The sequence below is a fragment of the Misgurnus anguillicaudatus genome, chromosome 21 (assembly GCF_027580225.2).
Source record: "Misgurnus anguillicaudatus chromosome 21, ASM2758022v2, whole genome shotgun sequence".
In the NCBI taxonomy this organism is placed as follows: domain Eukaryota; kingdom Metazoa; phylum Chordata; class Actinopteri; order Cypriniformes; family Cobitidae; genus Misgurnus; species Misgurnus anguillicaudatus.
In genome coordinates, this window is record NC_073357.2 from 60604757 (window position 1) to 60632594 (window position 27838).

The 27838-nt window shown below is 37.1% G+C and overlaps 4 protein-coding genes across 4 annotated transcripts; 1 reads left to right on the forward strand and 3 right to left on the reverse strand.

The window, feature by feature from the left end:
* Nucleotides 1-40: 40 nt before the first annotated feature.
* tyms (thymidylate synthetase) lies at nt 41-3738 on the reverse strand. The gene is made up of 7 exons (XM_073859572.1): nt 3401-3738; nt 1916-1989; nt 1667-1841; nt 1352-1460; nt 1077-1245; nt 365-436; nt 41-284 (listed from the first exon to the last, which is right to left on the reverse strand). Exons 1-7 carry the CDS (start codon nt 3618-3620, stop codon nt 147-149), a joined length of 957 nt encoding a protein of 318 aa, XP_073715673.1. The 5' UTR covers nt 3621-3738; the 3' UTR covers nt 41-146.
* Nucleotides 3739-4840: 1102 nt separating this feature from the next.
* rwdd2b (RWD domain containing 2B) lies at nt 4841-8477 on the reverse strand. Its single transcript, XM_055217339.2, has 4 exons — nt 8043-8477; nt 7897-7964; nt 5354-5719; nt 4841-5141 (listed from the first exon to the last, which is right to left on the reverse strand). Exons 1-4 carry the CDS (start codon nt 8238-8240, stop codon nt 4901-4903), a joined length of 873 nt encoding a protein of 290 aa, XP_055073314.2. The 5' UTR covers nt 8241-8477; the 3' UTR covers nt 4841-4900.
* Nucleotides 8478-10988: 2511 nt separating this feature from the next.
* Nucleotides 10989-20322, forward strand: LOC129453219 (collectin-12). The gene is made up of 10 exons (XM_055217351.2): nt 10989-11453; nt 11701-11751; nt 11843-11965; nt 12480-12566; nt 14167-15210; nt 15347-15832; nt 16311-16456; nt 16652-16761; nt 18821-18966; nt 19040-20322. Exons 1-10 carry the CDS (start codon nt 11447-11449, stop codon nt 19045-19047), a joined length of 2208 nt encoding a protein of 735 aa, XP_055073326.2. The 5' UTR covers nt 10989-11446; the 3' UTR covers nt 19048-20322.
* A 937-nt stretch (nt 20323-21259) lies between these two features.
* Nucleotides 21260-27773, reverse strand: hacd1 (3-hydroxyacyl-CoA dehydratase 1). Its single transcript, XM_055217362.2, has 7 exons — nt 27578-27773; nt 24761-24878; nt 24488-24506; nt 23709-23797; nt 23459-23580; nt 22814-22992; nt 21260-22045 (listed from the first exon to the last, which is right to left on the reverse strand). The coding sequence occupies exons 1-7, from the start codon at nt 27694-27696 to the stop codon at nt 21963-21965; spliced, it is 729 nt and encodes a 242-aa protein (XP_055073337.2). The 5' UTR covers nt 27697-27773; the 3' UTR covers nt 21260-21962.
* Between the last annotated feature and the right edge of the window lie 65 nt (nt 27774-27838).

Here is a 27838-nt window from a genome sequence, read left to right on the forward strand (position 1 = left end):
TTTTTTTGAATGTAAATAAATACTTTGATTAAACACATGATTATTTACAAAAAACAACTTTATTAATGTCAGATGACACGAACATCCATAAAATATATTTTTATTACACCATAAAATGCATAAAGTGCTAAATGCGGTAATCAAATCTAAACAGCCATTTGCATTTTAATTGTAGGGTGTGGGTTATAGTCGCATATCTCAAAATCCTCTGCACAGAAATCATCGATTCGTTCGACTGTGCGTCTGATCTTCAGTTTTGGAAACGGTCGTGGCTCTCTCTGAAGCTGTTGGTACAGGACACAGACTCAGAACATGATTGTGTACATTAATGTAAAACTTATGCAAAAGCATACGCAATGCTTACCTGCTCTTTCAAAGGCTCAATGTGATTCACGTAGATGTGAGCGTCACCTAACGTATGCACAAAATCTCCTGGCTAGAAGACAAAAGTAATGCATGACTGTACAGCACGGTTCACTTTCAGTTTGGTTGATTACCTTTTTTTACATGCATTTACATTTAGAGGACGCTTTTATGCAAAGCATGAGGAAAGCAATCAAGTGTTTTGTCTTTATTTTGTTTTACATAATACTGTACAGCAAATAAAACAAAATAATTGATTTAACTACACTTCAATTTTTTTGCTGCACTTACATTTTTAAGTTTAACCAACATGAATTAACTATTAATTATTTATTATAATAATTAACATAATTCAACTTTAATTTTAAAAATTATGGCAACTCAATCGATTAAACTTTTTTTGCAGTGTAAAGTAGGTAAAAATCTTAAAAGATTTACACCAAGTAGGGCTGTAAAAAAAATTAAGAGCGATTAAATCGCATACAAAATAAAAGTTTGTTTTTGCATAATATATTTCTGTGCACTGTGTGTAATTATTTTGTATAAACATAAAAATAATATACAAAAAAACATTTTCTGAAATGTATACATGTATGTGTGTATTTATATATGTATACACATAATAATTACAAACACAAATATTTTATGCAAACAGAAACTTTTATTTTGTATGCGATTAATCTTTTGACAACCCTAACCACAAGTGTGCTCACCTTAAGTCCGGTGATGTGGGCGATCATATAAGTGAGTAAAGCGTAGCTGGCGATGTTGAAGGGCACACCCAGCCCCATGTCTCCAGAACGCTGATACAGCTGACATGACAACTCACCGTCTGATACATAAAACTGACATAAAGCATGACAGGGTGGCAGCGCCATCAGAGGGAGATCTAAAAATAAAAAGAATAATCATTACTGAATTTCTGCGTTTAACATACAGTACATCTATACATGTGTGTGTGTGTTGTGTTAGAAAAGATTTTTTGATTGGGAGATCTTTGGGATTCCAGGCACACATAATGATTCTTCTGTCTTCTGGGTTGGATTTAATGGTGTCAATCACTTTCTGGAGCTGATCGACCCCTTGACCGGAGTAATCTTGAGAGAGAGATGGAGAATGATGTACCATAGCTTAGACACAAACCTGTTTTCCATACATTAACATTACAGGCAACATGCTAAAAGATATAAGCAGGTATCCTCATAATTTACATCATTATACAAGCACACAAACAGTACAGTAATACAGTTGACAATATCAGAAAGAAAGACTACAAATATGTATTAAACACCAGCAGTGTTACCAGTGTGCATGTCTTTGTATTCTGCTCCAAAGTGTCTCCACTGGAAGCCGTACACCGGGCCCAGATCGCCTTCCTCTCGATCCGTAAAACCATTACTGTCCAGAAAATCCCTGGATCCGTTAGCATCCCAGATTTTCACACCCTTCTCTGACAGATCTTTGGCATTTGTTGAACCCTAAAGTCAAATAAATGGATTAATGATAAAGAACAGACATGCAAAGAAACTAAGCGTTTGCAATGCTTCTCTACCTTGATAAACCAAAGTAGCTCCTCTAATATTCCTTTCCAGAAAACCCTCTTGGTTGTCAGCAAAGGAAACTGATCTGTGAAAACGATAATACTGTTATCAGACACGTCACATCAAGTGTAACACCTAATATAATATGAAGAGGAAACATCTCATTTATGGCAAAACTAGCCTATACAACAGTTCTATTCAACTGGCGGCCCGTGGGTCAAATACGGCCCTCCAGTCAGCTTTATCCGACTCGCTGGTCATCTTCGTCTGATTTAAAATCAGCATGATTACTTTAAAGCTGAATTTCCAATGCACATAACAAACAATGGCCTAAAAACCGGAAGGAGAGTTGGACAGGGGCTGCGTGGGGTGCCAACCTTGTGCGACTACACCGCATGTGACATGTTCAACCGGAAGTGATGTATTTCAGTGTGTTCCAATCAAAACACTGTGCGCAAGGTGAAAATGATTCATCCTTTTTTGTTTAACTTTATCAGTAACACTTTTTAAGTATAAATATATTCGTAGATTAAAAGCTCTTATGCAGGGTTCACACCAGACCCGGTAGAGGTGGCAAGCGCAAGTGATTTACATGCAAAAACGCGTTTAGGCATACTGTGGCGCTGAAGGCATGTTCCGCGGAAAAAGAGCATTGCCGCGGGAAACGCGCAAGTTGAAAAATCTGAACTTCGCCAGATTTCCGCATTAACCAATCAGGACCTTGCTGTAGTAGTGACGTGATACAGGAAGCGAGCGGAGTCTCAGCGAAGTCGCAGAAGCCCCTCCCATGATGCGAATTTCCGTGTGAATGTCTCGAATGACTAGAATTTTACGCGTGAATGAAGCGAGTTACCTCATATGTTCAAGCGTCCAACTACGCGCGAATAGCATGTTTTTGCCGCCTCTACCGCGGCTGGTGCGAATGCAGCATTACGCTGGAATGAGCTTCTCTCTAATGTTGAAAGGGATTTACGATTAAACTGAAATGTCATTTTGACTGCCACTAGGGGGCGAACTCCGACAGTCGTATCCGAATGTAGTGTACAATGGAAAGGTGATTTATCCTATATATTTTAAAAATAGTAAACAAGATAACTTGAAGTGCAGTTTTAGTCATTAGGGGAAGACTTACTATATGTTTTAAAAACTTCAAATGTAAGAGCTCTGCATTACAGTTAGTGTTATACAAGAATACATGTGTTGTTAGTTTTCAGTAAGGTAAAATACTGGATACAAGATGTGAAAAGAAAACAAAGACAACTTAAGTTATAACATATATATAAAAAATAGGGGTAAAAATAGGGGTAAAGTAATATTTAAATTTTTTTAATCTGGCCCTAGAATAAGAGTAAGTGAAGACCCCTGTTTGAAAATCATGTCATAGGGATGGTGAATGAATGACACACATTTAACGTTAGACAAAATGACATTTTTCCTTTTCGGTCTATGGTGTTTAAACCTCACATCTATACCTAATTTCTCAGATTGTATCTCACCTCTCAGGCTGTACCTCGCCTGTGACCCGAACACAGATATCACGCCGGTCCCGGTTCGGTCTCCTCTGCTTTTGCCGCACTGCATGATGTGCTCGATCTGATCCAGGTACCCGCGCTCGTCACAGAACAGATTGAAAACTTTCTTCTGTCCTTCTGTATCCTTTCTCTCTTCGGTGCCATTACGACATATGTTTGATAAATCCTCTGTTGTGCCAGGCATTGCGTTCTGCAAAAGACTGCGCTTTATTTTAAGCTTAAACTATTTTATTCAAAACACAGCGTACAACTGAACTGTCCACAATGACAACTCCAGTAACTTCTCGCGCGCTAAAGCCTGCAACCAATAAGATGATGAATAGATGCGGAAGCCCCTTCTCCAGGCGGCAACTCATGGTTGCCAGGTCCACACAGTATTTTTAAGTATGGCTAAGTAGATTTATCTGGGAAACACAAATTCGGATTGTATGTAACTTGCACCGCAATCTCTTTGGATAAAAGCGTCTGCTAATTGCATTACATGTTAATCTGTCAATGAAGTTGTAACCCCCCTTCCCCATTTGGAGACCTAAAGGCTGCAGTTTTAAACCTTTGTTTCACCTACATAATTTTACAGCACCAAATAGATTTGAATGAAGATCTGACCACCCGACAGACACAGGCGCCAAGGTTGCATCCGGCGCTGCGCAGACCGATCGTCCAATGACGTCATAACAACGCGAGAGCTTATCGAAAAAACAGTAGCAGTGTTCAAAACTAACGCAAACACGCCGAGTGCAGCGTATGAGTGTAGTTCATACATCAACATGATAAACAAAGCCAAGTTTGTTACACATTTTCCTCAGTTTCTGTTATCAAATGCTCCAAAGCAGCAAATAAGAGTTTAATTTTACACTGAGCATTAGTGAATGTAAGAGACAACCTTACCAGCATCCTGCTAAAATTCAATGTTTTGGAATAACATTGTGACATATAACAAAGCTTGACGCTTTGATTTCTTTTAAAACTAGTTACATGTTATTCCATTTTCATCAATGAATGCAATAAAATAGTTACTATAAAGGAATCTATTTGAGAAATATATCATCATAAGGTAAGACCATGTACACAATGTCAGGCTTACAGTATATGTTTTTTGACAAGTATGCAAATTTATTATTAGCTTGAGTTGATTCTTTTATTATACTGCACTCTGAAAATGGTTGGGTTATTTTTGACCCATAATGGGTTATTTTAACCAAACTGCTGGGTTATTATACTCCATGGTTGCATAACAACAACCCAACATTGGGTCATTTTTAACCCAGCACGTGTTCTGTCCAATATTTACTCATTATGGGTCTAAAATAACCCAGCCATTTTTAAAGTGCAAATTATCATTTGTTGTAACTCTTATACAATTGTATTACTACAATGAAACATTATTTGCTGAGCCTAGAACTGATAAGAAACCTTTTAATCTATTACAACAAAAAAGCTGCACACATAACCGTATAAACACTGTTATCTTCCCTCGATCCCAAAGTACATTTGAAAGATATCAGCACATCCCTTATCATTAAGGAACTGAAAAAGCTGTCCAAGGTCCATGTGATTTCCTCTGTTCCCATGAGGGTCAAAAATCGCTTCATCAAAGCCTGTAAACTTGCGAAGAGAGTCAATTGTGTCCTCTGTCCAGTTGTTGTTCAGAGGGACATCTTCTCTGTGACGAATCATAATTCTCTTCCAAGTTAAAACTTTCACCCTGGTGAAAAGAAAACAGATATTTGACAAGTCATAAAGCAGAATTGTGCCATTTTTATCGGCTCAATGAAACAGAACAGATAAACTGTGAACCTTAATTTATAACTTATACATTATCTATATGGTATTTTGATCTTAAACTTCCCATATGTACTTTAGGGACGCCAAAGATTATTTGACATTTCAAAAAATGTTTTCGATTTCAATCAGTACCTTGCCCAGAACTCATCGCAGGCAGACTGCAGCCCCTCCACACACACAATTCCAGGCTTTCCTGGCATACTGAACCCAGAGAGGTTTAACTCCTTTGACCATTCTAGGATGTTCTTCCTCTTGATCTTGTTGTAAATGTGATGACTGTAAATCCAGAGTCTTGTGAAGGACTCTTTTGACTGTGTTAAGACACTTTCCTTCTTAGGCTCACTGACAGGGAGACTATTACTGATGTATGTCTGTGCATTGTCTTTTATCCACTGCACAGCAGACAGAATACACACGTCACCGCAGCAGTTTTCAGACAGGTACGTGCTGAGAGCAGAGTGAAGTTGCATTTGCTGCGCTCTAGTGAGCTTAGGACATCTGGAGAGAGAGCGAATAACTACTTTAGTCAACAAATCCAGAAGAAAATCGAGTTGAAATTTGGAAAATTGGAATTTCGAGTCAATCCTGAACAAAAGAAGAACAAAATCTTCTTACATTTACAAGACTACAGGTCACTTCAGTGTCTAAATCCATATGGAATAGAATATTATGGGCCAGATTTACTAAATGGGGCAAATTAGTGCGAGAGCGCAATTCCAAAAAATGGGATTGCTGGAAGTGGTAATATATGCCGGTTATTTACTAAAAAGGCACAAATTAAATAACACAGGAGCAACAGCTGATTTTCATAATGACTAGCGCAATCAACTAGAGCAGCGCAAATTAGTTCAGGGTCGCAAATAAGCAGAGCTGATGTGGTGCTGGTGATCTACTAACGCCTGATGTGCTTGAGTTCAGCACCATGGGCATGGGCATCCCAGTTTTCGAAGGAATAATACACCGAAAAGAAGAACTGGAGAACAAAATGATAAAGGTTTACAGTAAGTTTTAAAACATCTGGTATTGTGTGACCTCTAGTGACTCCACTTTAATTTCTTCCAGCGTCTTTTTTTAATAATTACTAGATTAAGAGTGTTTATTCAGAAATATATAATAAAACATTTATTATAAAATGGCTCGTTCTGGTTCTTCATTCTGATTGGTTGAAACGCGTTCTAAGCCATGATAAAATACCCCGGTAAACCCACGGTTCAGACCACATCACAAGTATCACTGCGCCACTGTTGCTGCGTACTGATATATGAAAATAAACACCACAGTCTTTAATCATTTTTTTTCTGCATTTGCACAATTATGGCGATATCAAGATAAATGTCAATAAATATATTGTTGAGTCATTTCGTCAATAAAGAGAAAACGTTCTTTGGGGTGTTTTTGTCTTAAATTGATATTTCTGCTATTATCCACTAGATGCTAGATCCACATTTGCCTCAAGCCCTGGTTAATTTTTCATCGATGCGGACAGTTGCATGGATCAACTACACTGTAAAAAGTCAAATTTGGATCTACTTATATCAATTACTAACACCTAATTTAAAAATAAATAAAAGTTTTTTTTTGGTTTTACCAATTTAAGTAATTTTACAAGTTATTCCAACTTTTAATTTTTATTGTGTACATGATGTAACAATCAGGACTAATGATGCATTCACACAGGGCGCCAGCATTAACGTTTGACCAAGGGCGTGTTTGAAGCAGTGGGCGCCACACACCCTCCTCTGTTCTCTAGTCTTGCATTAATGTAATTGGCTGGCTCTGCACTAGGTTATTTGCATAAGGCGATCTGATTGGTTAACGTATGTGTTGGCACTTGAAAAAGTTAAGAAATATTTAACTTTTGCCATGAGCAACAGCAGTGACGTGACACCGACGTATCCACAATTCAGTTCGGCAACGCATGACGTCACCCATTCAAAGTAAATTAGAAGGGTTAACGCTGGCGCCCCGTGTGAATGTACCTTTACTCGCTCTATTTTTGTCTTAGTAACTTTAGCTGGAGACACTTCCTGTTTTTAAAGGGATTGTTCACCCAAAAATATAATTGTATATATTCTGTCATCATTTTTTCATCCTTATGTTGTTCTAAAGCTGTATGAATTTCTGTTTTCCGGTGAACACAAAAAAAGATATATTGATAAATGATTGTAAACACACAGCTGATAGTAACCATTAACTTAAATAGTAGGCAAACATATATGATGTAATTCAATGGGTAGCGCCGTCAACTGTAAGCTTACCCTCATTTATCAAAATATCTTCTTCATCATTTATCACAATACTTCCATAATATTTGGAAGTCAACATGACGATGAGAAACTGATGACATTTTTGGGTGAACTATCCCTTTAACCTTCACCTGCTATGAACTGTCAAATTGGAATGAGTAGCAGAGACATGATTACCACATCATAAATGACGACTCGTAACAGGACTTTGAATATTTATAATGGGATAAACGGCAACATCAAAGGCAATATCAATATAATATCTTTTTATTTTTGCATTCAAATAGATTGCTTGCAACACATTATTGTTACAATATAGTTTAACCAGTAGGGCACTTTAAATGCATTTAAATCATTTCAGTGAGTATAACCTACCATTTTATAGAGTTTATGAATAATGCATCAGCATTCATTATAATCGACACATACCTGACAGTAATCTCTGGCAACACTTGCGGGTAGTCAGATGGGTACGTGCATGACAACGTAATGTTCACCTGACAAGAAAAAACTTATGATTGTTTAGGCGAAAATCAATGAAGAACAAACAGCTTGAATGTATTTCTCATACTTACTTCAGGGTTTTCAACTTTTATCTTGATAGAGAATTGGGGTCTAATGCTGGGGGGAGTATCAGCTGAGCCCTCAACATAAGCTCGGAGCTCCGCGTGTGACAGTGGGTCCACTAATAACTCTTCTTCACTGGGAAACATACTTAATAACAACTCTAACTCTGCGCACTGAGCCTCGGCGTCCTCTGAGCAAGCCATCATTTAAACATTACCTTTAAAACTAAACACCAGAGTGTCAGGACTGAAAGAATTAGAAAAATAAAATGAACAACGTCACGAAGTGGGCGGGACTTAGCGGCGCGGGATTGAAGTATAATGTGCTGGAAAACACGAAGCTAGTTTTATTAAATTTCGGACTTTGTTTTGTAATAGGAAAATGTCTGAAATCTGTAAAACGGCAGATACAAGCCTCTGTTTTATATTTGAACAGCATGAAAGCGATCTGCCACGAAGAATGTCAAAATAAGGGCCTTGATGGTTTCACACTTTTTCAAAATAAGAGCCTCGATTATTTATGTCACTCATGTATGAAAAACGAATGTGTTTCCCGTTATTCTTTTGTAACCACACATTAAATCTGAGTCAAAATCACTGTTTGATTGAGTAAAAATTGTCATCTGTACATATGATTACTCCAAGATAAGTCACAATGTTTTTAATTTAGAATACAACAATCATGTGATAAATCATACAGACGTTTGATTATTTTCATTAGTTAGATATTTTATAATAACATATAGACAAAATGTAAATAGGAGAGCTTGTTGTCTGTGAATGGTGACGTCCAATGGCAAAATCTCATTTTCATTATAGGATAGCATATGTACAGAATTTAAACAGCTTACAACAATTAAAAAATAAAATACTAAAGAAATACAAAAATTATATGAGCGAGAAAACATATTATCCAAAAAATACTTGCATTAAGATAATTTCACTCATGTCAAACTTTTTTACTGTAACAATGCTGTAAAATTAGTACTAATAGGGTTTAATAATAATAATAATTTGTTACATTTATATAGCGCTTTTCTGCAGTACTCAAAGTCTTCTCAGCAGTCTAGGAGAAAACTGAATACTGGATGTTTAAAAATAGCCTTTTTATGCTACATACACACCAAACGCGGGGCATTGCGTTACTCGCTTTAGATAACTCGCGGGTTTAAACATTGTGTCATGAGCATTTTTCGCTCAAGTTGAATTTTTTCAACTCCCATTGTTGCATCGTCATTTGCATCGCCCCACACGAGGACGCGTCTGATCGCGTCTTTGCATTGACTTTTTACGTATTCTACTCGCGCAAATCGTTGAACTCGCATCTGGTGTGAACCCACAGTAATGCTACGTACACACCAAACGCAGGGCATCGTGTTACTTGCTGTAGACTACTTGTGGGATTTAACCTCGTGTCATGCAAATTTTTCACTCGAGTTGAATATTTTCAACTTGGGTGAAGACGCGTTTGAGGCGAATGCACCACCCATATCGCGTCATTCGCATCGCCACACGCGAGGATGCGTCTGATCACATCTTTGCATTGACTTTGTATGTAATCTACTCACGCAAATCGTTGAACTCGCGTTGAGGTAGAACGTTTGTCATTTTATTCGTTTTTTATCATTTCCTTCACACTAATATTTACATCAATTTTATTTTATTTCAGTTTTAGTTTTCGTTTTCTTTTAGTTAATAATTATAGTGCCTCAACCTAAATTTATTTCAGTTTTTTTGCTAAGGCTGGCAACATGTGTGAATATTTTAAGGCCGATTTTGCCCATATGGCAAAAAATACAGTAGTCAACATTTGAAGTGGATCAAAACCTTTCCTAAAAGTTTTCTTAAAACCAATATCCAAAACCCGTTCTTGTTTTAGGACAAATTTGATAATTGTTTTTGATCCACTTCAAATGTTGATTAGTATATATTGTCAAATATAATTTTAAATATATTTCAGAATATATTAAAAAATATATTTATATATAATAAAATGAAATATATTTTGAAATATGTTTAAAAAAATTATTTTTCACCAATATACATTTTTGTATATTTTGAAATGTATTTAAAAAATAAATATAAAGCAGTTATTCAGGTTGCATTAAAAGAAAAACTTATGTTACAAGCCTGTAAACAACTTTGAAAAAGCTCAAATTAAAAATATTTTAAACTGCAAAAAATATACTTATAATTTAATATTTTATACCTACTTATACAGTTCATACTTATTCTTTATACATTTTATAAACACTTTTATATTTTGGTCAGAAAAAATATATTTTTTGCTGTATGTGTTGTAAAATAAAAAATAATTTGTTGCCCCTAAAATACATTTTGAAATATATGTTAATATATGAAGCCTAAAACTAAATATATTTTCAAATTAAAAAATATATTTAATTAAGCTTTACTTTAAATTTTAAAGAAGGAGGTGATGGGGCAGGTTAAAGGCTTGTCGCAACCCTTTTTTTGTTCAAAAAATTCTCCGCTGTGTGGTGTTATTGCGATTGTTGTGCTGCTATCAATCGTATCTCCGCGATCCCAAATCATAAATATAAAAGATTTTTTATTATTTTTTTATGCCTATCTTTTATTAGATTTCAATAAGCAGACATGTTTAAAGAGTTTTAGTAAACAATTATAACCATGCTTTCAACCATGTCACACTACTACAGATCAAAATGTAAGGGAACATTTCCAGCATCATGAATTTTATATTCAAACCATAAAAAATTCAGGCAATGTTGAATGTTAGAATGATTTATTGTAAATAAAAATCTAAAAGTCTATTGGCTATATTCAACTCATCCACATCTGGACAGGTCTTCCACTTCAAAAGGCATTTTGGTACCACGGGTTTCTTTATCACTACAATGTGTACCACAAAAGTGTGCATATCTTATGTGAACTAAGAAACTAGCTGCATTGTTCTGGCCGGACCTCTCAGAAACCTTTCTAAATGATTTCCAGATGTTGCACAAGGGGCTGGGCTCTCGAGCAGGGCCTTTCATAGAACCATCAGCATTGTTTCTGCGCTCTGCACGTCTTCTTTCACTCTCGACAGAAGAAAACTGTGCGTCTTGGCTGATGGAGAAAAGATATGGTCTGAAGGGTTTGGGTTCGAAACTTCCTGTTCTGTTTGACATTTTTGTGGTTTGTTGACCGAACCCGAGTGCATGAGGAGGACAAACGCCATCAGCGCCACAGAGGCTGGTATGACAGCAAGAGATTTTCTCTGTTTGAATTACAAATACAAATGAAAGAGAAGGAAACCCGAGAGCATTCGAGACTTAAAAGAGAAAACAGCCTGAACTTCTTGCTTTTGTGAAAACAGCTGGTAAACAAATTTGTTGGAAACACTGAATGCAGGTTATATAATCATCTTGAAAGGCCAAGTCGTCTCAATCACAATGAAAGGTAAGACAAACAAAGGTCTGCTTACACAAATAGCTGTATTTTTATAGTTTAGCTGAAGTATGTTGCTGTAAATAATACTTTGTATGTTCAATTTTTTGTGTGAAAAGAGAAAATCAGATAAAAATAAAGTGACATTGTACTGCGTGTAAGGATTGATTTCCACAAAGTTGCTTAAGTATTTAGCACATTTTGAATATGTCAACATACGAGCATTTGTTATTGTTGGCCACCTCTCTGTGTTTCATAGATGAGTTTGCTGATGAGGATGATGTTCAGTCATTTGGATACAAGAGGTTTGGTGAGTAAAATACACTAAAATTGTGTAGGAAACTTTGTGTAGAGCTTCTTGTTGTTATTTTCAAGCATTTTGTCTTTGTGTATATCATCAGGTATCCAGGAGGGAAGTCAATGTAGTAAATGTAAGAGCAGATGGGCTCTTAAGACCGCTGTTATCCTGCTGTATGTGCTGTGTACATTGCTGACCATCGCTGTAGCTGTGCTGGGCTACAAAGGTAAAACACAGAAGTTTACGATCTGATTTACGAGTCAGAAACACAGATTTTAAAACGAAATGTTTTAGTGTTGAGCAACTTGGCTGAACACCCAGTCGTGGTGAAGTCATGAAGAGAGCAGATGGTGTTGTTTCCAAACACCAGATCAGATGCTAATGTTACAGTTAGTATGCAACTTAATTCAGGAAATAAGATATTGTATATAAATTATATCAAATAAAATATTATATAGATTTGTTGTTGGAACATAGTAAAATGAAAGTAACTTTGCATCTTCACTTATGCTTCCCTAATACGAATCGCTGTGTTTTTGTACGTCATTTAGGATTAAATGTAAATGTAAAATGTCTCTTCTGTTTAGCTCTGTTTTTTCAGCCTTTCCCAATATTTATATATATTAATATATTTCAATTAATATACTGTATACAAATTGATTTCACATACCTTTATATTTACATAAATCTCTAGAGTTAAGAAACAAGTACCACATGTTGTCATTCATGTTCACATTCAGTGGTCCGAAAGGTGGATGATGTCACTGAAGGAATGGAAACATATGGAGGAAAAATCGTTTCCATGGAGACCAATTTAAAAAGTCTTGGTGAGTGCAATGGCAAGCCAAAATTAAAAATCTTTAATTAAAAGTGACTTCTGTAGCGCTTTTCACAATTTAGCATTTTAGCAAACTTGCAGCAAAAAAACACAGAATAATACAGTGAAAATAAATGTAAGCAATAAGGTATGAGAGACTGTGTTGTATCGTGAATGAGTCATGGCTGAACAGCATTGTGTTTGCATTATGCCTGCAACCCCTTCAGCTGTGATTTATTATCACGATACAGCACAGCCTTGAGTACCTTATTGCTTTTGTAAAACTGTAACCTCACAACACAAATACTAAAAAAAATATGTATCAACACAACTTTCATTATACTAAATGTCCTTAAAATGTTTATGTAATGTGATAGTTCACCGAGAAATGAAAACTCTGTCATCATGAACTCACTCTCAAGTTGTTGCAAACTTGTATAAATGTTTTTGTTCTGCTGAACACAAATTGAGATATCCTAAAGGGCTGTTTAATGTTATTTCATGCATTCTGACTTATTAACACTCTCATGTTAAAGAGTAACTAAACCCTAAACCAACTTTTTTTAGTTAATGATCTGTAAGAATGGGGTTATAAGTGATGTTCATTGATTTTAGTAACTTTTTTAACATTTGGATATAAAGTGTTTCAGTACTACAATATGTGGTGTAAAAACATCTGAGTGCTGCCCTCTTCAGGTTGAACGGTGGCTACTGCAGTTGAATTTTCCTATTGGATGTTGGGTCCAAAAAATACCTTGTGACATAAGCAAGTTCAAGCTCACCACGCCCTTGTTACGATCTCACCACACACTTGGTACGAGCATAGTTCGTCTCCTCTATCTCCCCCCCGTAAAGCACACCCACACATCAATTAGAGTGAGAATATGATACTCATTATCATTGTTCCTTCGAAGCATCACTGCACAATCACTGCGACATTTTTGTTTTATATCAAGAAAGTAGAAGTTTGGATGTAAGGAGAAGAAAGCCTTGTGCTAGTGCTGCAAAACGATTAATCGCGACTAATTGTTTACAGAATAAAAGATTTTGTTTACATCATATCTGATAATGTTTTCTGTGTGTTGCTTGCTCGTGACTCGCTTCTCCTGCTGGACAAATCTGGGATTTCTTGCTTTTTCATCTTTTATAAATCTGATAAAACTAAAGACTCTTTGGATATATGAAGGATGTAATAATACTCTATAGGTACTCAAGATTAACATTAGATAAGCCGAAACGGCGTGTGTTATGTAAGCTTTAAAGAATGTAACCAAGCAGATCTGGGGCACCATTGATTTCCATAGTAGGAAAATATAAAACTGTGGAAATTAATGGTGGCCTAGACCTGTTTGGTTATTAAAACGAGTGAGTACATGATGACAGAATTTTCAGATTTTCATAGGATATATAGTGGTGATTATATTATGCATATTAAACAATGCATATAAAATATGATTTAACTTATAGGCTGTTAAAACTGTAATGCAGTCAGTAAGCTAGTTTGGCTTATGTTTATCAACCAGGTTTATCTTTTATACTCTAATGCACCTGTTGAACTACATTAATTCTTAATATTCCCACATCTCCCCAACTCTCTGTATGTTCTTCAGATGATGAGGCAGGTCTGAAGACTGAGAAAGCGTCCTCTGAGCTCCAGACATTTCGCTCTGGGTTATCGGCATTGCGGCACACGCTAGCTGCAGTCACGCAGCACGTCAGCACCAATGCAGCGGCCCTGCAACAGCTGCAGTCCTCCTCACAGGATGTGCGTTTGTCACAAGGCCAACTGCGTTCCCAGCTGAATGCTCAAACAACAGCCGTGCGCTCTGCGAATGCCACGCTATTCTCCGTCACTGCCGCCACACCTGCGCTGCAGAGCAGCACTTCACGACTGCAACACGAAGTGCAAGAAAATATCAATACGCAACGTATGTTGCAGTTCATGATTGACCGCCTCAATCTCACTCAGACACGGCAAGATGGAATTGCATTAGTGCTGCAGCGGACGCTTGAGACGGCAGGCCAAAACACGCAAAATGTACGCATCGATGCGCAGGCGCTAATACGGGACACGCAGCTCGTTCGAAGCGATGCAGACTGGCTGCGAGAAAAGATTCAGAGTCTGGGGAAAGCACAAGGCAACGCCTTGGCCCAGATTCAAAGCTCTAGCGATGGACTTGAAGAGTTAAGTGCTCAGCTTTCTACCATATCTACACAGATCCTGAATATCAGCACACTCAGCGATAACAATGCAGGAAACCTGCGCGCGTTACTGGACCAGCAGCTTGATTTTGGAAACCTAACTAGTGCACGCTTCGATCACATCGAACAGCAGCTGGACGCGATGGAAGAAGAAGTAGACAAGGTGACGGGGAACATAAGCTACTCGACACAGCTCCTCGGAGGGGTCAACAGAAAGCTGAGTGAATTGAGGAGTTGCTCCGACACTCTCGGACGACATTCTGATCTTCTGGTGGGTTTGAATGTGAGCTTGTTTCAGGTGAGGACAGACGTTTCCACGCTGAGGTCAAAACAAGATGACCTCGCAGCTCGACTCGATACGGAGGTCAGCAGCCTGTCCGTCATTACGGAAGAAATGAAACTGGTCGACAGCAAACACTCTCAGCTTATCAAAAACTTTACCGTGTTACAGGGTAAGTAACATAAATGTGCATAAAGTGTGCAGCTGCTAGAGTTTACAATGTTTGATCCGTGACCCACTTTCAATGACTGTGACAAGGTATTTCAGACAGGTTTATGTAGTAACTTGTGGCTGTCATCTCTTGTCAGGTCCTCCTGGTCCAAGGGGTCTACGCGGTGATAAGGGGTCACCGGGAGAAGCAGGTCCTCCAGGTTTGAAGGGGGAGAAGGGTGATACAGGAGAGGCAGGTGTACCTGGTCCTCGAGGGGAGAAGGGAATAGCTGGACCTCTTGGATTCCCGGGGTTAAACGGTCTGCCAGGACCACGGGGAAGTCTCGGGCCAAAGGGTCCACGAGGGTCTGGAGGCCGCGCGGGACCTCCAGGAACCAAGGGAGAGCAAGGCTCCCCGGGACTACCGGGTAAAGATGGTCAACCGGGGCCTCAGGGTCTTCAGGGGCCAGAAGGAATTCGTGGACCAATAGGTCCAGCAGGAGAGCCCGGAACCAGGGGGGCAACGGGACCAATGGGAGATCCGGGACCACCAGGGTTTCCAGGCCCCCCCGGGAAAACCTTAGCAGTAAAAGTGGGACCAACACACCAGCAGAGACGCACATCAGAGGTTTATTCTCAGGAAGGCAAGAATAATATAGACACAATACAAATCACTGCATGATTTAAAAAACACCCATTTCTACGGCTGGGCGGTATATAGATGGTTTGGTCATATATCAGTACTTTCCCTAGCGGGATACGTGATAAGAAAATAGCGTCTATATCAGTATGGTTTGATATGACTTTCCATCTTGACAACAGAAGCTCTACTCGAAATGTGTAGGTCAGACGTAAGTTTCTGGCATGTTGTGCACCTGTATATTTTCAAACCACTGAAACCCCTGACATCTCACATGAGGCTTGTAAGACAATGCATAAAAAAATACTTGAAATATGAATTTCTATCAAAATTGACCAACCTTACTCATTTCTACAGAGTCTAACCAGATTGAACAATGTTGATGAATCCGTCTTATGAACATCCACATGTATTCATACACCTAAACTTCAATCTAGTCAGACATCCTGTTGTAAAACAGACACTCTCATTCACTTTCACAGAATCATCTGGTTGTCCTCCTGGTTGGTTGGGGTTTCGTGACAGCTGCTATTTCTTCTACATTGTACCTCTCAACTTTGAGAACGCTCAGAAATTCTGCAACAATATATCTTCCTCAATGGTTATCATCGGTGATGTTGAGGAACAGGTAAGTAGACAAATTTATTCCTAAAGAGACATTACGAGATGATAAATCTGAGCATTGTGGAAAAGATCCTATATGAATACTTATTTTCCAATAGAGCCAAAGCATTTTAACTTTTTCAAAATCTATTAACTTATTACTTTTTAGTAATAGTCTTGGAGGGTTTGTCAAGATCCTTTTATATGTTGGCATGTTTAGCGCTGGCTGCATCTGAACACTGTTGGTCGAGGATATTTTTGGCTGGGACTTACAGACAGACAGGAGGAGAAAGTTTGGAGATGGGTGGATGGATCGGTGCCCATTTTTACGTATGTTATTCCTCACAGATGATATGTTCAAACTTAAAGCACACAAAACAATTGTTGATTTCTAGTTTAAGTGAAGATCTCACTCAACGGATGTATCCGGCCATACAGCTTATTCAGTCCGCCACCGTGTTCGTTCCAGTCTGAGGCTGTGGGGGATGGATGTCTAGAGGGTGTGCTTTAAACGTATTGTTTTGTATCGGGATGCTGGTCATCCTGTTGTCTAATCATTAATTTTTAATGTTGCAAGCATGCTTAACTTTTCTTTAAAACACTATAGTCCTATAACTAAATCTCAAATTCGTTCATATTAAAAAAACGCAAGGCATGAATACGTTATAAACTTTTCTTCTGTGAGTTTTTTAAGCACATTGAACAAAATCAACAGAAGCAAGATTCATTTCTAAATAAATAACATGTGTACACAACTTTGGGGGTTTTACAGTCCCGAGAATCACGATTATGTGATCGCACGATTCAACGCATAATCAGCCAAAGTCCGCATATTTATGCACGGGCCGCATTTTTTCAAATACGCCGCACTTTCACAGCATAAACTGCAGATTTTCATGCACAAAATATGCGGGTCTTGCATGATTTCATAATCCCAGCATTTTCGTAGCAAAAATCACATATATCTTAGCAGAAAGTTGAAAAATGTTGCATTTACTTCACACAAGCGCAGCCATGTCCCCTGTTGCCATGGGAACGTTATGAAATGACATGATTACGTGAGGTGAACATCATTGAAAAGCTGCAAAACAAGTTCCCGCCGTTTTTGCAAGTTCTTGCAATTTTTGCAAGTTCTTGCAATTTTTGCAAGTTCCCGCAATTTTCATTAGATTCAATTCCATTCAATTGCATAAATATCCCACATATTCCATTGCATTTTTTAAGAAAACGTGCCGCAAGATCAAGGATTTTTGCCTGCAACAATAAAAAAACTGAATTTTTTGATTGGTTATACCTCTAACAATAGTTGCACAACGAACTATCACGTAAATAGCTTGTTATCAAGACAATCACACGTTATTAAGTCTTAAAAAAACATAACAGAGAAAATACATGTGACAATCTCTTATGATCTATACAAACTGAAGATGTATAGAGTTAATTGTTGTCACAAAATATTGTAATGTTGCACTTTATTTCTATTTTAAAGAAAAGTAAACATGCTTACAACATGAGAAAGAAACGATTAGCTAATATACACAATACACTATTCTCTTCTAAAATTAGGTCATGTGTCCCTTCTCATTTTAACAATCCATGTTTTCTGAGGTTCTGTGTCCTGTGTGTGGACAACCTGATCTCACGAATTTCCGTGTTCTAGAATATTTTCCTCATTTATCCGTGTCATTTTCACGGATATCTGCATTTTTCAGTGTCCGTACCACAGACTTTCTTTTCCGTGTTGTTTTTTTCTATTCTCTTACCATCTTTGCATGGGTTAGAATGACTTTCTGTAACATAAAATTACATCCTTACCCAACCCAACTCTAACCCTAACGTCAGGCGACAATTGTTTAAAAATCCAGAAAAAAATAGTATAAATAGTTAAAAATTACATCTTAACCCAAACCCCAAATCTAACTCCAAACCCACGCGAAAATGGTTTGAAAATCGGAAAAACTATTAAAGTAACCAATATGTGAAACTGACACGGAAGGAAAGTCCGTGGTACGGACATGGAAAAATGCGGAGATCCGTGACAACGACACGGATAAATGAGCAAAATATTCCTTGACTATACCAAGGAACTTTGTGGGATCAGGTTGCCTGTGAAAATTTGTATCACAATGTATTTTCTGTGTTTGATGCTTGAATGAACAGCACCCTGATATAGAGCAGTGGGTTTGGGGCGCGCGCCCTGGGCGTCTATCCCTCGCAGCCTCGGATTGGAGTCGGCATGGCGGTGGACTGAATAAGATGTTTACCATCTGTTATATTCCCATCAGACGTCTTCACATACAGTCGATCAATTTATCGCCAGTGACCACTGAAAATGAACATAAAAAACTAATATGTGTTGTCCATAAGCTATAACATAAAGTTTGTGTAGGAATTGGAGGTCTGGTCAGCCTGATAACTGGGGTCATGGACATGAGGAAGGTGAAGACTGTGCAGGAATCACACATGGAGGTGTATGGAATGACTTTTACTGCGATGAGCTCCATAGTCTCATCTGTGAGAAGACAAAAGATCAATGTGAGTATTTGTGTACGTGTGTGGAGTCTGCATCTATCTGTATCATCTTACAATGGTTCTTTGTTCATTTTAGCTGTGTGAAGATTGATATGTTGTTGCATCGACGACACCGATGTGATGGACTCATCTCACTGCCTCCTCATAGAGGTACAAGCTGGTGGCATACGATTTTGTCATCTTAAAGAAATCGCTCTTCCTCACAAACACCTGGGACTTTATATCATCGTTTGAAAATATCTCTTTTCCATCTCATATAGTGTCATTACTTCGGTTACTACAACTTATGTGCTGTGGTATTGATAAAAACACTGATGATATTCACTTCTTCAAGATTATCACGATTATTGAGAAGCAGATTAATCTCATTTCTGAACTAGATGAAATGAACTGCTTCTCTCGTGAATACACCAAAGAGAGCCGGAGACAAATCTGTCCTCAAGATAAGGCACGGGCGTCTGGGATATTCACCATAATGTTCAACAGAAGAAACAAAGTTATAGTTTTGGATGACACGAGGATGAGAAAGCGATATCAGAATGTTCAGGTTTGGAAGTGACTAAGACGCCAACTTGTTCCACTTTAATCTGATATCACTACTGTACTGTAGAAACTATATGTTAAAGCTACGCAAAGCTGCTAAACCATAAACTAACCAAATTAACCTTCAGTATGAATTAACCAGCTAAATAAACCATAGAACATATTTTAACCGTTGAATAGCGTTATTTACAGGGAAGATAAAGCTAGATAAAAATTATAGTTTTATATTTTTGTATTTTTATATACCTGTTTTAATGAATTGTGTATGTGAATTTTTATTGTATGAAATAAGCTAGACACACAGTATATGGCTAGCATTAACATATAAACTCTTGATTTGTTAGGATAGGACAATATTTTGAAATCTGGAATCTGAGAATGCAAAAAATCTAAATATTGAGAAAATCCAAATAAAGTACTTAGTGAGACATATTATTAATGATAAATACATTTATGATATATTTACGGTATTACATTTACAAAATATCTTCATTGAATGTGATCTTTACTCAATATCTTAATGATTTTTGGCATACAAAATATTTTGACCCATATAATGTATTTTTGGCTATTTCTACAAGTATATCCATGTGACTTATGACTGGTTTTGTGGTCTATGGTCACAAATGTTGTTACCAAATAGTGCTTCTGTTTTCCAGAATGATCTCATGTGAACTTTGATTCTTTTCTTTGTATTAATAAGTGCAATACTAATGCTGAAACATTTACTTTTATTCTTTTTTTTATTCATGTTTGACAACAAGACCTTCATTCAGTACAATTGCCAGATATTGAATTAAATGACATGAAAATATGCATCTGAAGTCTTCACATTTGTACGGTTTCATCACCTGCAGTCCATCTCTTTCTCTCCTCAGCTGCACGGAAGATTCAAATGATGTAGCACCGTTGAGATAGCGTACGAAACGCACGTTTCTTACAAAAATAACAACACTACACAGGACGTCTGAGCGCTAGATGCTCTATAAGCATTCGATGTTAATGAAACAAACAGTGCCGGCCGCTGCCTCCTCAGGAAAAAGCAAAAGATGTGTTCAGGGTGTCGTGTGTGGCTCGTCACGTCAAAATATGTGCTGCGTCAAAAGGGTTTATGATAAAAGAGACGGTCAGGTCTCGTAAGACACTAACTTGACACTAAACTCCGATTACACATGAGATTAAGCGAGTACCTAGCAAACCCGAGTTATAATCTGCAGCAGGAACTTATTTTGACATGATGCGCAATGCACATAGACGTGCCGAACGCATATTTTGACATGACGATCCGCACACATGACGATTGTTTTGACGAATTTCGCATTCGTGCGTCCTCAGGAAAAGAAGTCACGAGCCGCCACTGGAAACGAACATGTGCCGCATGTTTTCTAAACAACTACCTGTACAAACTTGTAACACCTGTTGAATGACTCTAGTTAGCATTGTAAACATTGAAGCAGCAAAATAAAATAAAATCATAGTGCAGATTACAATGTAGAAAATAGTTCAACGTGTTTTCTCATCGTTTTGAACTGGTACATTGCGTCCTAACCGGCTATGACGTGACAAGCTTTAGGATAATAAGGTTACCCGCTAACTAGCTGCAATGTTTTGCTTGAGTTGGTTAGCTACACCCACTGTGAAATCCTGCTTACATGGTCAAGGAGATGACAATTGTGGAAACATTAGAAATGATATACTACAGAGAAAAGCATCATGACAGCAGAATTTGTGTGTTTTTGTTGTTTCTGGAGCCTTGTAGCATCACATCTGCTTAGGACACAATGTTATTTTCAAAACAAAACCACCTTGCGCACGATACGTTCAGATCTTCTGAAGATTATTTCTCTCACTTAAGAGTTTTGAAAACTTTGCAGTGACTTTAAATAATGTTATGATGATATTTTCCAAAAAAATTAGATTAAACTTTTGAATATGTCAAGTTCTTTGTTTATTTAAATTATAAAAAATTCCCTGTTGTGTGAAAATATGTTTAATGAAATGGACTAGTGTTAAAACATGTACGACCTGTTTGTCTTTTTAAACCCTTATCCATTGCTAGTAGAAATGTAGCTATTATTTTGATCAACATCTTTCATACTATCCTTCTCACCTGAGATGGGTATTGAAAGGTAATATTAACAAGCCAATAACATAAATACATCCAAATGAAGGATATCAAAGAGGAGACCGTGAGATTACATCCAAGGTACAGGTTAGTGGTAATATGAGATCCAGTCCAAGGGTATAAATCCACTGCAGTGGTGAAATCATTGATCCAGGGCTTGTTCGAAACAGATGAGGCGTCTTCATTAAAAGTCCAAATCCTGGGCAGTTGCTGTTGTGATGCTGGTCGTGAGTTCATCTTGATAAGACGTAAAGGGCTGTGATGTTTTCGCTAAACTTGAGGAGAGATTCTGCTGAATAAATCTGAAGTGTAGCTCTATTGACGGTTATTTTTATTCATCTTTCTCGACTATAACTTCTCCGTGAAGGACTCTTCTCCTCTGACGCAGCATGTGCAGAAACAGCTGAGGAAACACTGAGAGACAAACAGATCAAAGATGAAATAAACACATTAATTTACACAAAAGTATTATGTCCTGGCAAACAAACGCACTGATTCAAGTAAACCTAAAATTTATTGGGACGATGCAAAAAACAAAGCAAAAAAACAGAGCACTTAGGGTCGAAAAGAAAGAGACACAAAGAAAAGGGTGATGTAAAACTAAATATCAACTGGAGGAAATCTTGACTAACAGCAGTAATAAACAAAAACAATGATATAAGAAAAATGCTGCCATAACATAATCATTCAGTGTTTGTTTGGACTAGATCTGCAAAACGATTAATCGCGACTAATCGTTTGCAGAATAAACTTTTTCTTTACAACATATATATGTATTGTGTTTACCGTGTCATGTGTGTGGCTCGTCGTACAAAAATATGTGTTCATTGTGTCATGTCAACCATGTGCATCATGTGTCTAGTCAAAATAAGTGCCTAAACGAGTATCTGGCAACTGCGAGTGTCTCTTTTATCATGAACCCTTTAGACGCGTCTGCAGCAGGAACTTAATTTCACAAGACACATTATACACATATGTTGTCATGACGCAAAGAAACATATTTTGACATGACGAGCCACACACACGACTGGCTAAATACATGCTGTGAGGAGCATCATGAAAAAGAAGTCACGGGGCACCACTGCTGAAAACGATTAGTTGCGATTAATCGTTTTGCAGCCCTAGTTTGGACATGCGATGTTAGCATGCAGGTAGACATTTGACTGTGAGATCAGTGCTTACGTGGTATGTATGAGAGCATGACGATGATCAGGAAGTAATAATAGTCAAAGGAGACGTTATATTTGTTGGGGAGTCTCAGCGAGTACATGCCCGACCTTCGAACGTAAGGTAAAGCACTGTATATGGTCACCAGCTCACCGACCACTCCCAGCGGATACATGACGATGAACAAATTATATCTGGAAAACAGACAGGGGTAAATATTAAAAATAACATCTTTTTTTTTGGGTGACATCATTCTGTAAAGGACTGTGAGTTAATTTAGATCACATCACATCAGAATCGTGTGAGTAATAATAATTTGTTATAATACGGGGACATGATATTGTAACAATGAGATAAAAATAAGATTAGATTGTATATATTTTAATTCAATAATTCACCCAAATGTGAAAATTCTGATTTGAATATTACTGTTTTTATGTCCCTAGACTATGTAAGACCCAGAGATTTCATGCAAAACAACGAACACATCTGAAGTACGAAGAACATCTCCTCCACAAACCTAGATGTGATGATAGACAGCAATTTAAATACTCTAAACAGACTTCATATTTTACACTGTAAACGTGATATTTATGAGTTCAAAGAACTGAGTACTGAGCATGCTCGGAGAAAGCAAAGCATGCTGGGAAATGCAGTCACCTGGCCCACTTGATGAAATATGGCAGATGTTTGAGTAGTTTGAAAGTGTAGAACGAGTAGCGAGTGATTTCTGTAAGCGTCCAAACGACAACAAACAAAATCACGCTCTCCTCATTCTGAATCTGAGCACATGATGGGAAAAAGAAACAAAAGTAGAAAAACGTAAAAGACTCGTAGAAAGAGATGGGTTCTCATCGGCTACACATTTGAAACACTTGTATGGTTGCACTCTCAGGTCTGATTTACTGACCTGTCTGATGCTGTTTGTGATGAACCAAACCATGAATATGCGAGATGACACTTGAACCCCAGTCACAATCACAGATGTCCGCACAATTCCTTAAACACAACATAAATGATACCTGACATTATCTGTATATACAACTGAAATTAAACATTTAAAGCTGCAATACATTTTTTTTCAAAACTCTTGAAAGTAGCGTCTCATTAGCTTATCCTGATTTAAATGTACACATTTATCCAAAGCAACTTACAATGCATTGCAAGCTATACAATATTTTTTATTATCGCATTGTTCCAATTTTTTTTTACAGAAATAATAAACCATGACGTATTATATTCAAGCTCTGAGGCTAGACGATTACATGTCAATCATACTGTTGACCCGACACAACCTGATAAACTCGTTTTCTGTAGGGCTAACTTTATTGAAATGTTATTAGGCTACGTGTTTTTTTCACAATGAGCCTACGCTAACTGTTATTAAATCCAGATGGACTGCAGGTTTATTATGGTACTGATATGAAAAGTATTAAAGAATGTGGGAAGCCAAACTGATCCCCATAGACTTATGAAAAGTATTTTCAAATGAAAGAATTTTCTTTATAAAAGACAAGAGTCTTAAGTATCTAAAGACAGTTTTTTTTAGATATACAGTATATCTTTTAGGATATACTTCGGTCATGCTGATGTATAATCGTACAGAAAATTACTTTACAAATAACTGCAATTTTATATTTCAAACAGAGGTGGCGATAGAGAGGCCAAAAGCAAAAAAAAACTACATACCAATTGCACAGTGTCCAATCTGAAACAGACACAAAATAAATGATGAGATGAGAGAAATTTCTGAAGAAACAACAACAAAGATTGATGGTGCACAAGAAAGTACCAGAACTTTTTCCCTACTTCAAGGCAAGGCATAGTAAATGCTGACAAAATATATTGATAATTTATTGTTAACTAATGCGTTTACTAATACAACCGTAGTGTTATCCTTAACTAGTACACCAGCAATAAACAGGTTTTCTGTTTATTATGACAGAAAGCAGATGATCTCACCTCCAGTAATGCGAGTGTCTGGAAAAACTTGAGTGTTCTTGAGATGCTCTTGTACAAGCCTTTATGAGTGCCTTTGTGAAGATAAAACCGGATCATTGCAACAGCCAGTACCATCCACCTGCAGAAATAAACACATTCAACTTAATTCATTCAATATGCATTCAGTTTGACAATGGCATGATAAATGAAGAGTAAATGTTTACTCATTCATTGCAGAGTCCCTGTTTAAGGTTAGTGTTGTGCATAAAACGCTATAGCATCCTCTGATGTTTTCTTAGAACAAAGCCATTCAGAGATTTCTGCATGTGCCTTATGGATGACATACTTTTATCTAAACAAACGAATAAACTTTATGTGATTGATATGTGTCAGTTATATATTACTAAATCCATTGATTTACTCCAGTTTCCTCCCACAGGCCAAAAACATGCAAGTTATGCAAATTGGAGATGCCAAATTGTCCCTCCACCAACCTTTGTATGGATCAACTTGTCTGAATAAAACTTGTGTATGGATTGACTGATTCTTGCCATAAATATATAACTGTAGATGCTGGAATGGCATGAAGAAATAAATGAAGAAGAAATTCATAAGAAACACTTTAATTTTGTAAGATGTTGATGTTTTATTAAAAATGCTTGGTTGCCATTATGGTGATCAGTGTTTACTTTGGTTGGGCTATTGAATCTTGATTTCTTATCCTTAAGTTTTTTGGCTGCTGTAATGTGTAACATGTTTGCTATAGCACAATCAAACAACCAAGAAAACGGTTGCGATGTGGTTCATTTATTGATGGTTTTTGTATTCGTCATGTGGCAGTATGAGTGACTGATATCATGCACTGTTATGTTTTTGATTTGCTTTAACTTAACCACAGTTGTATTACTATTAGCGTCAGTCACGAGGAGCTTTCAAACACACTTAATATATAAAAATGTAGATGGTGTCAGGCAAACACAAACAGACATCAAGAATCAGCATATGAATCTCAACAATGGTGACATTAAAAGTTTCATGTCGCAATGCATAAATAATCTAATCACCATTGTTGAGATTCATTACCTTAATCTTGTTTTTTATATAATAATAATGTTTGAAAGCTCCTCATAACTGACAGCAAAAGTATTGCAGGCATCAACACTATAACACTAGATGATATCAGTCAGTCAGGCTGCTACATGATGTTTATAAAATGATCAGGAATTAATCCACATCACAAGGACTTTTTTCTTGGCTTGTTGGTTAATGTTATACATTACAACAGCAAAAAAAAAAAAAAAAAAAAACTTAAGGCTTAGAAATCAAAGGTCAGTAGCCCAACTGAAGTAAACATTGATCACCATAATGGTAAGCAAACACTTTTAATAAAACATCAACATCTGGCAGAATTAATGTCAAACTGGATGTTTAAAACATTGGATTCAGTAATACTATTGCATAAACTGACACATATCAATCACATAAAGTTTATTACTTTTTTTTTTTTAATTAAAAATGTATGTCATCCAAATGGATAGAAATTGTATATGCAATCAAAATACATAAATCTTATTATTAATAAGGCTAAATTGTTTTTTTTCAGTCAAAGTTCCTCAAGAGTCACAGCTACAGTAGACAAGTTTTAAACAATTTCAAATATTGTAAAGGAGACTGAATGGGTTACAGGAGCTACTTCTAATTTATTTAATTAAATATGATATAGTGTTGTATATATCATGTATGTAAAAATATTATTGGTATTACAACCTTTGTTGCAAAGTCATTTAAATAGAAATACTAAGTGTTTAGGTCTAAGAACACACTGAAAATCTGGGATTGAAAATGTAAAACAAAACTATTAACTTTAAAACAAACTATTTTTTAATTATTTAAAATGAATTACAATTTGAATTCACAATTGCGAATGTAATAAAATCAAATATAGTTAATTTTGTAAAATTAAGCATGTTAACGTGGTCGAAAAGCTCAGATTTAGTTGGAAGAAGTTCTTCTCAGACCTTCTTATGGAGAACATCATGATCACCAGTCCTGTTTCAATTCTGTTCTTTTTTTTCAAAATATTAACTAAAATGAAGAATGAAGACATAGTAGTAGTATTTTCATACTGGTTTCTCTTATCATAATCACAGCTATCAGTTACTAGGAGTTGCTGACATGTTTCAAAATGCTTTTATGTTTAAGGTAACAAGACAGTGATTCAAATATGATAAGGTTGGATTTGGTGACTTACACACCCAACTTAGAAATCAGAAATAAAAAACATTAGATGACCAAAAACACACCAATTTCTTTTACAAATTCACAGGAGATCATCTGACATTAAGAGAAAAAGACCAAAAGCACAGATTGCAAATATATAAAGTAGCCGTGTTACAATTAACCCTTACATTAGTTTGTGCCCCGCTCACCGCTAATAAAGGATTATGTTAAAATGCACACCGTCCGCTCTTCATTTACTCTTACAACTTCACATTCATGCATTAAACAACTATTATAAATCTTTACTGTACGTATTTTACTTCTGTCTATCGAGCACTTCACTGCGCTTTGTCAGCGCGCGTCTAAACATATCACCGCGACAAACGCGCGCGCCCGTCAACCGTATTAGGAATAAACGAGCACGAGGAAATCCCCGTTATATTATTACAACTCACCGTAACAACAAAATCGCAGGCACAGTTTAACGCAATACTCGATTAATGCCATCTTAAAGTAGCCTATTCAAGCAGGAACCGACTTTACAATGAAACTATAAACCGAACCAAAGCGCGCACACAGTAGAGAATTAAAGGCGAACTTTCACGCGCTTTACGTTACCCGGCGGTCATGGCGATGTTGTAGATGGTGAGCCATGCCGTGGCAATCGCGCTTTTCGTGCGCTTTTTGTTGTTGGTTTCTTTCTCCTCGACGGCTGCGTCCTCCTCACCAGACGCCATGGTACCGGGTCCGAGACACACTGCCAAAGTCACGCGAACAGCTGTCGACGGGGGCTGGACCCACACCGGGTCCCTCTGAAGGGGCCTGACAGACAGATCTCTGTAAATGAATAATTATTTAGAAAGTTTGTAGTCATTACTA

Bases quoted from the DNA above. Each gene is read 5' to 3' on its own strand.
- LOC129453219 (XM_055217351.2), top strand. The intron at 12,567-14,166 runs GTGAGTGCAATG...TATGTTCTTCAG, and splicing joins GACCAATTTAAAAAGTCTTG to ATGATGAGGCAGGTCTGAAG. The intron at 16,762-18,820 runs GTATGTTATTCC...AAGTTTGTGTAG, and splicing joins GGATCGGTGCCCATTTTTAC to GAATTGGAGGTCTGGTCAGC.
- hacd1 (XM_055217362.2), bottom strand. From the start codon at position 27,696: ATGGCGTCTGGTGAGGAGGACGCAGCCGTCGAGGAGAAAGAAACCAAC. The intron at 24,879-27,577 runs GTAACGTAAAGC...TTATTTCTGCAG, and splicing joins AACATCGCCATGACCGCCGG to GTGGATGGTACTGGCTGTTG. The intron at 23,581-23,708 runs GTCAGTAAATCA...TCATGTGCTCAG, and splicing joins TCACAAACAGCATCAGACAG to ATTCAGAATGAGGAGAGCGT.
- rwdd2b (XM_055217339.2), bottom strand. From the start codon at position 8,240: ATGATGGCTTGCTCAGAGGACGCCGAGGCTCAGTGCGCAGAGTTAGAG. The intron at 7,965-8,042 runs GTAAGTATGAGA...TTTTCTTGTCAG, and splicing joins TAAAAGTTGAAAACCCTGAA to GTGAACATTACGTTGTCATG. The intron at 5,720-7,896 runs GTATGTGTCGAT...CTCTCTCTCCAG, and splicing joins TTGCCAGAGATTACTGTCAG to ATGTCCTAAGCTCACTAGAG.
- tyms (XM_073859572.1), bottom strand. From the start codon at position 3,620: ATGCCTGGCACAACAGAGGATTTATCAAACATATGTCGTAATGGCACC. The intron at 1,842-1,915 runs GTAGAGAAGCAT...ATTTGACTTTAG, and splicing joins AGCTACTTTGGTTTATCAAG to GGTTCAACAAATGCCAAAGA. The intron at 1,246-1,351 runs AATCAAAAAATC...TTTAGATCTCCC, and splicing joins TGGAATCCCAAAGATCTCCC to TCTGATGGCGCTGCCACCCT.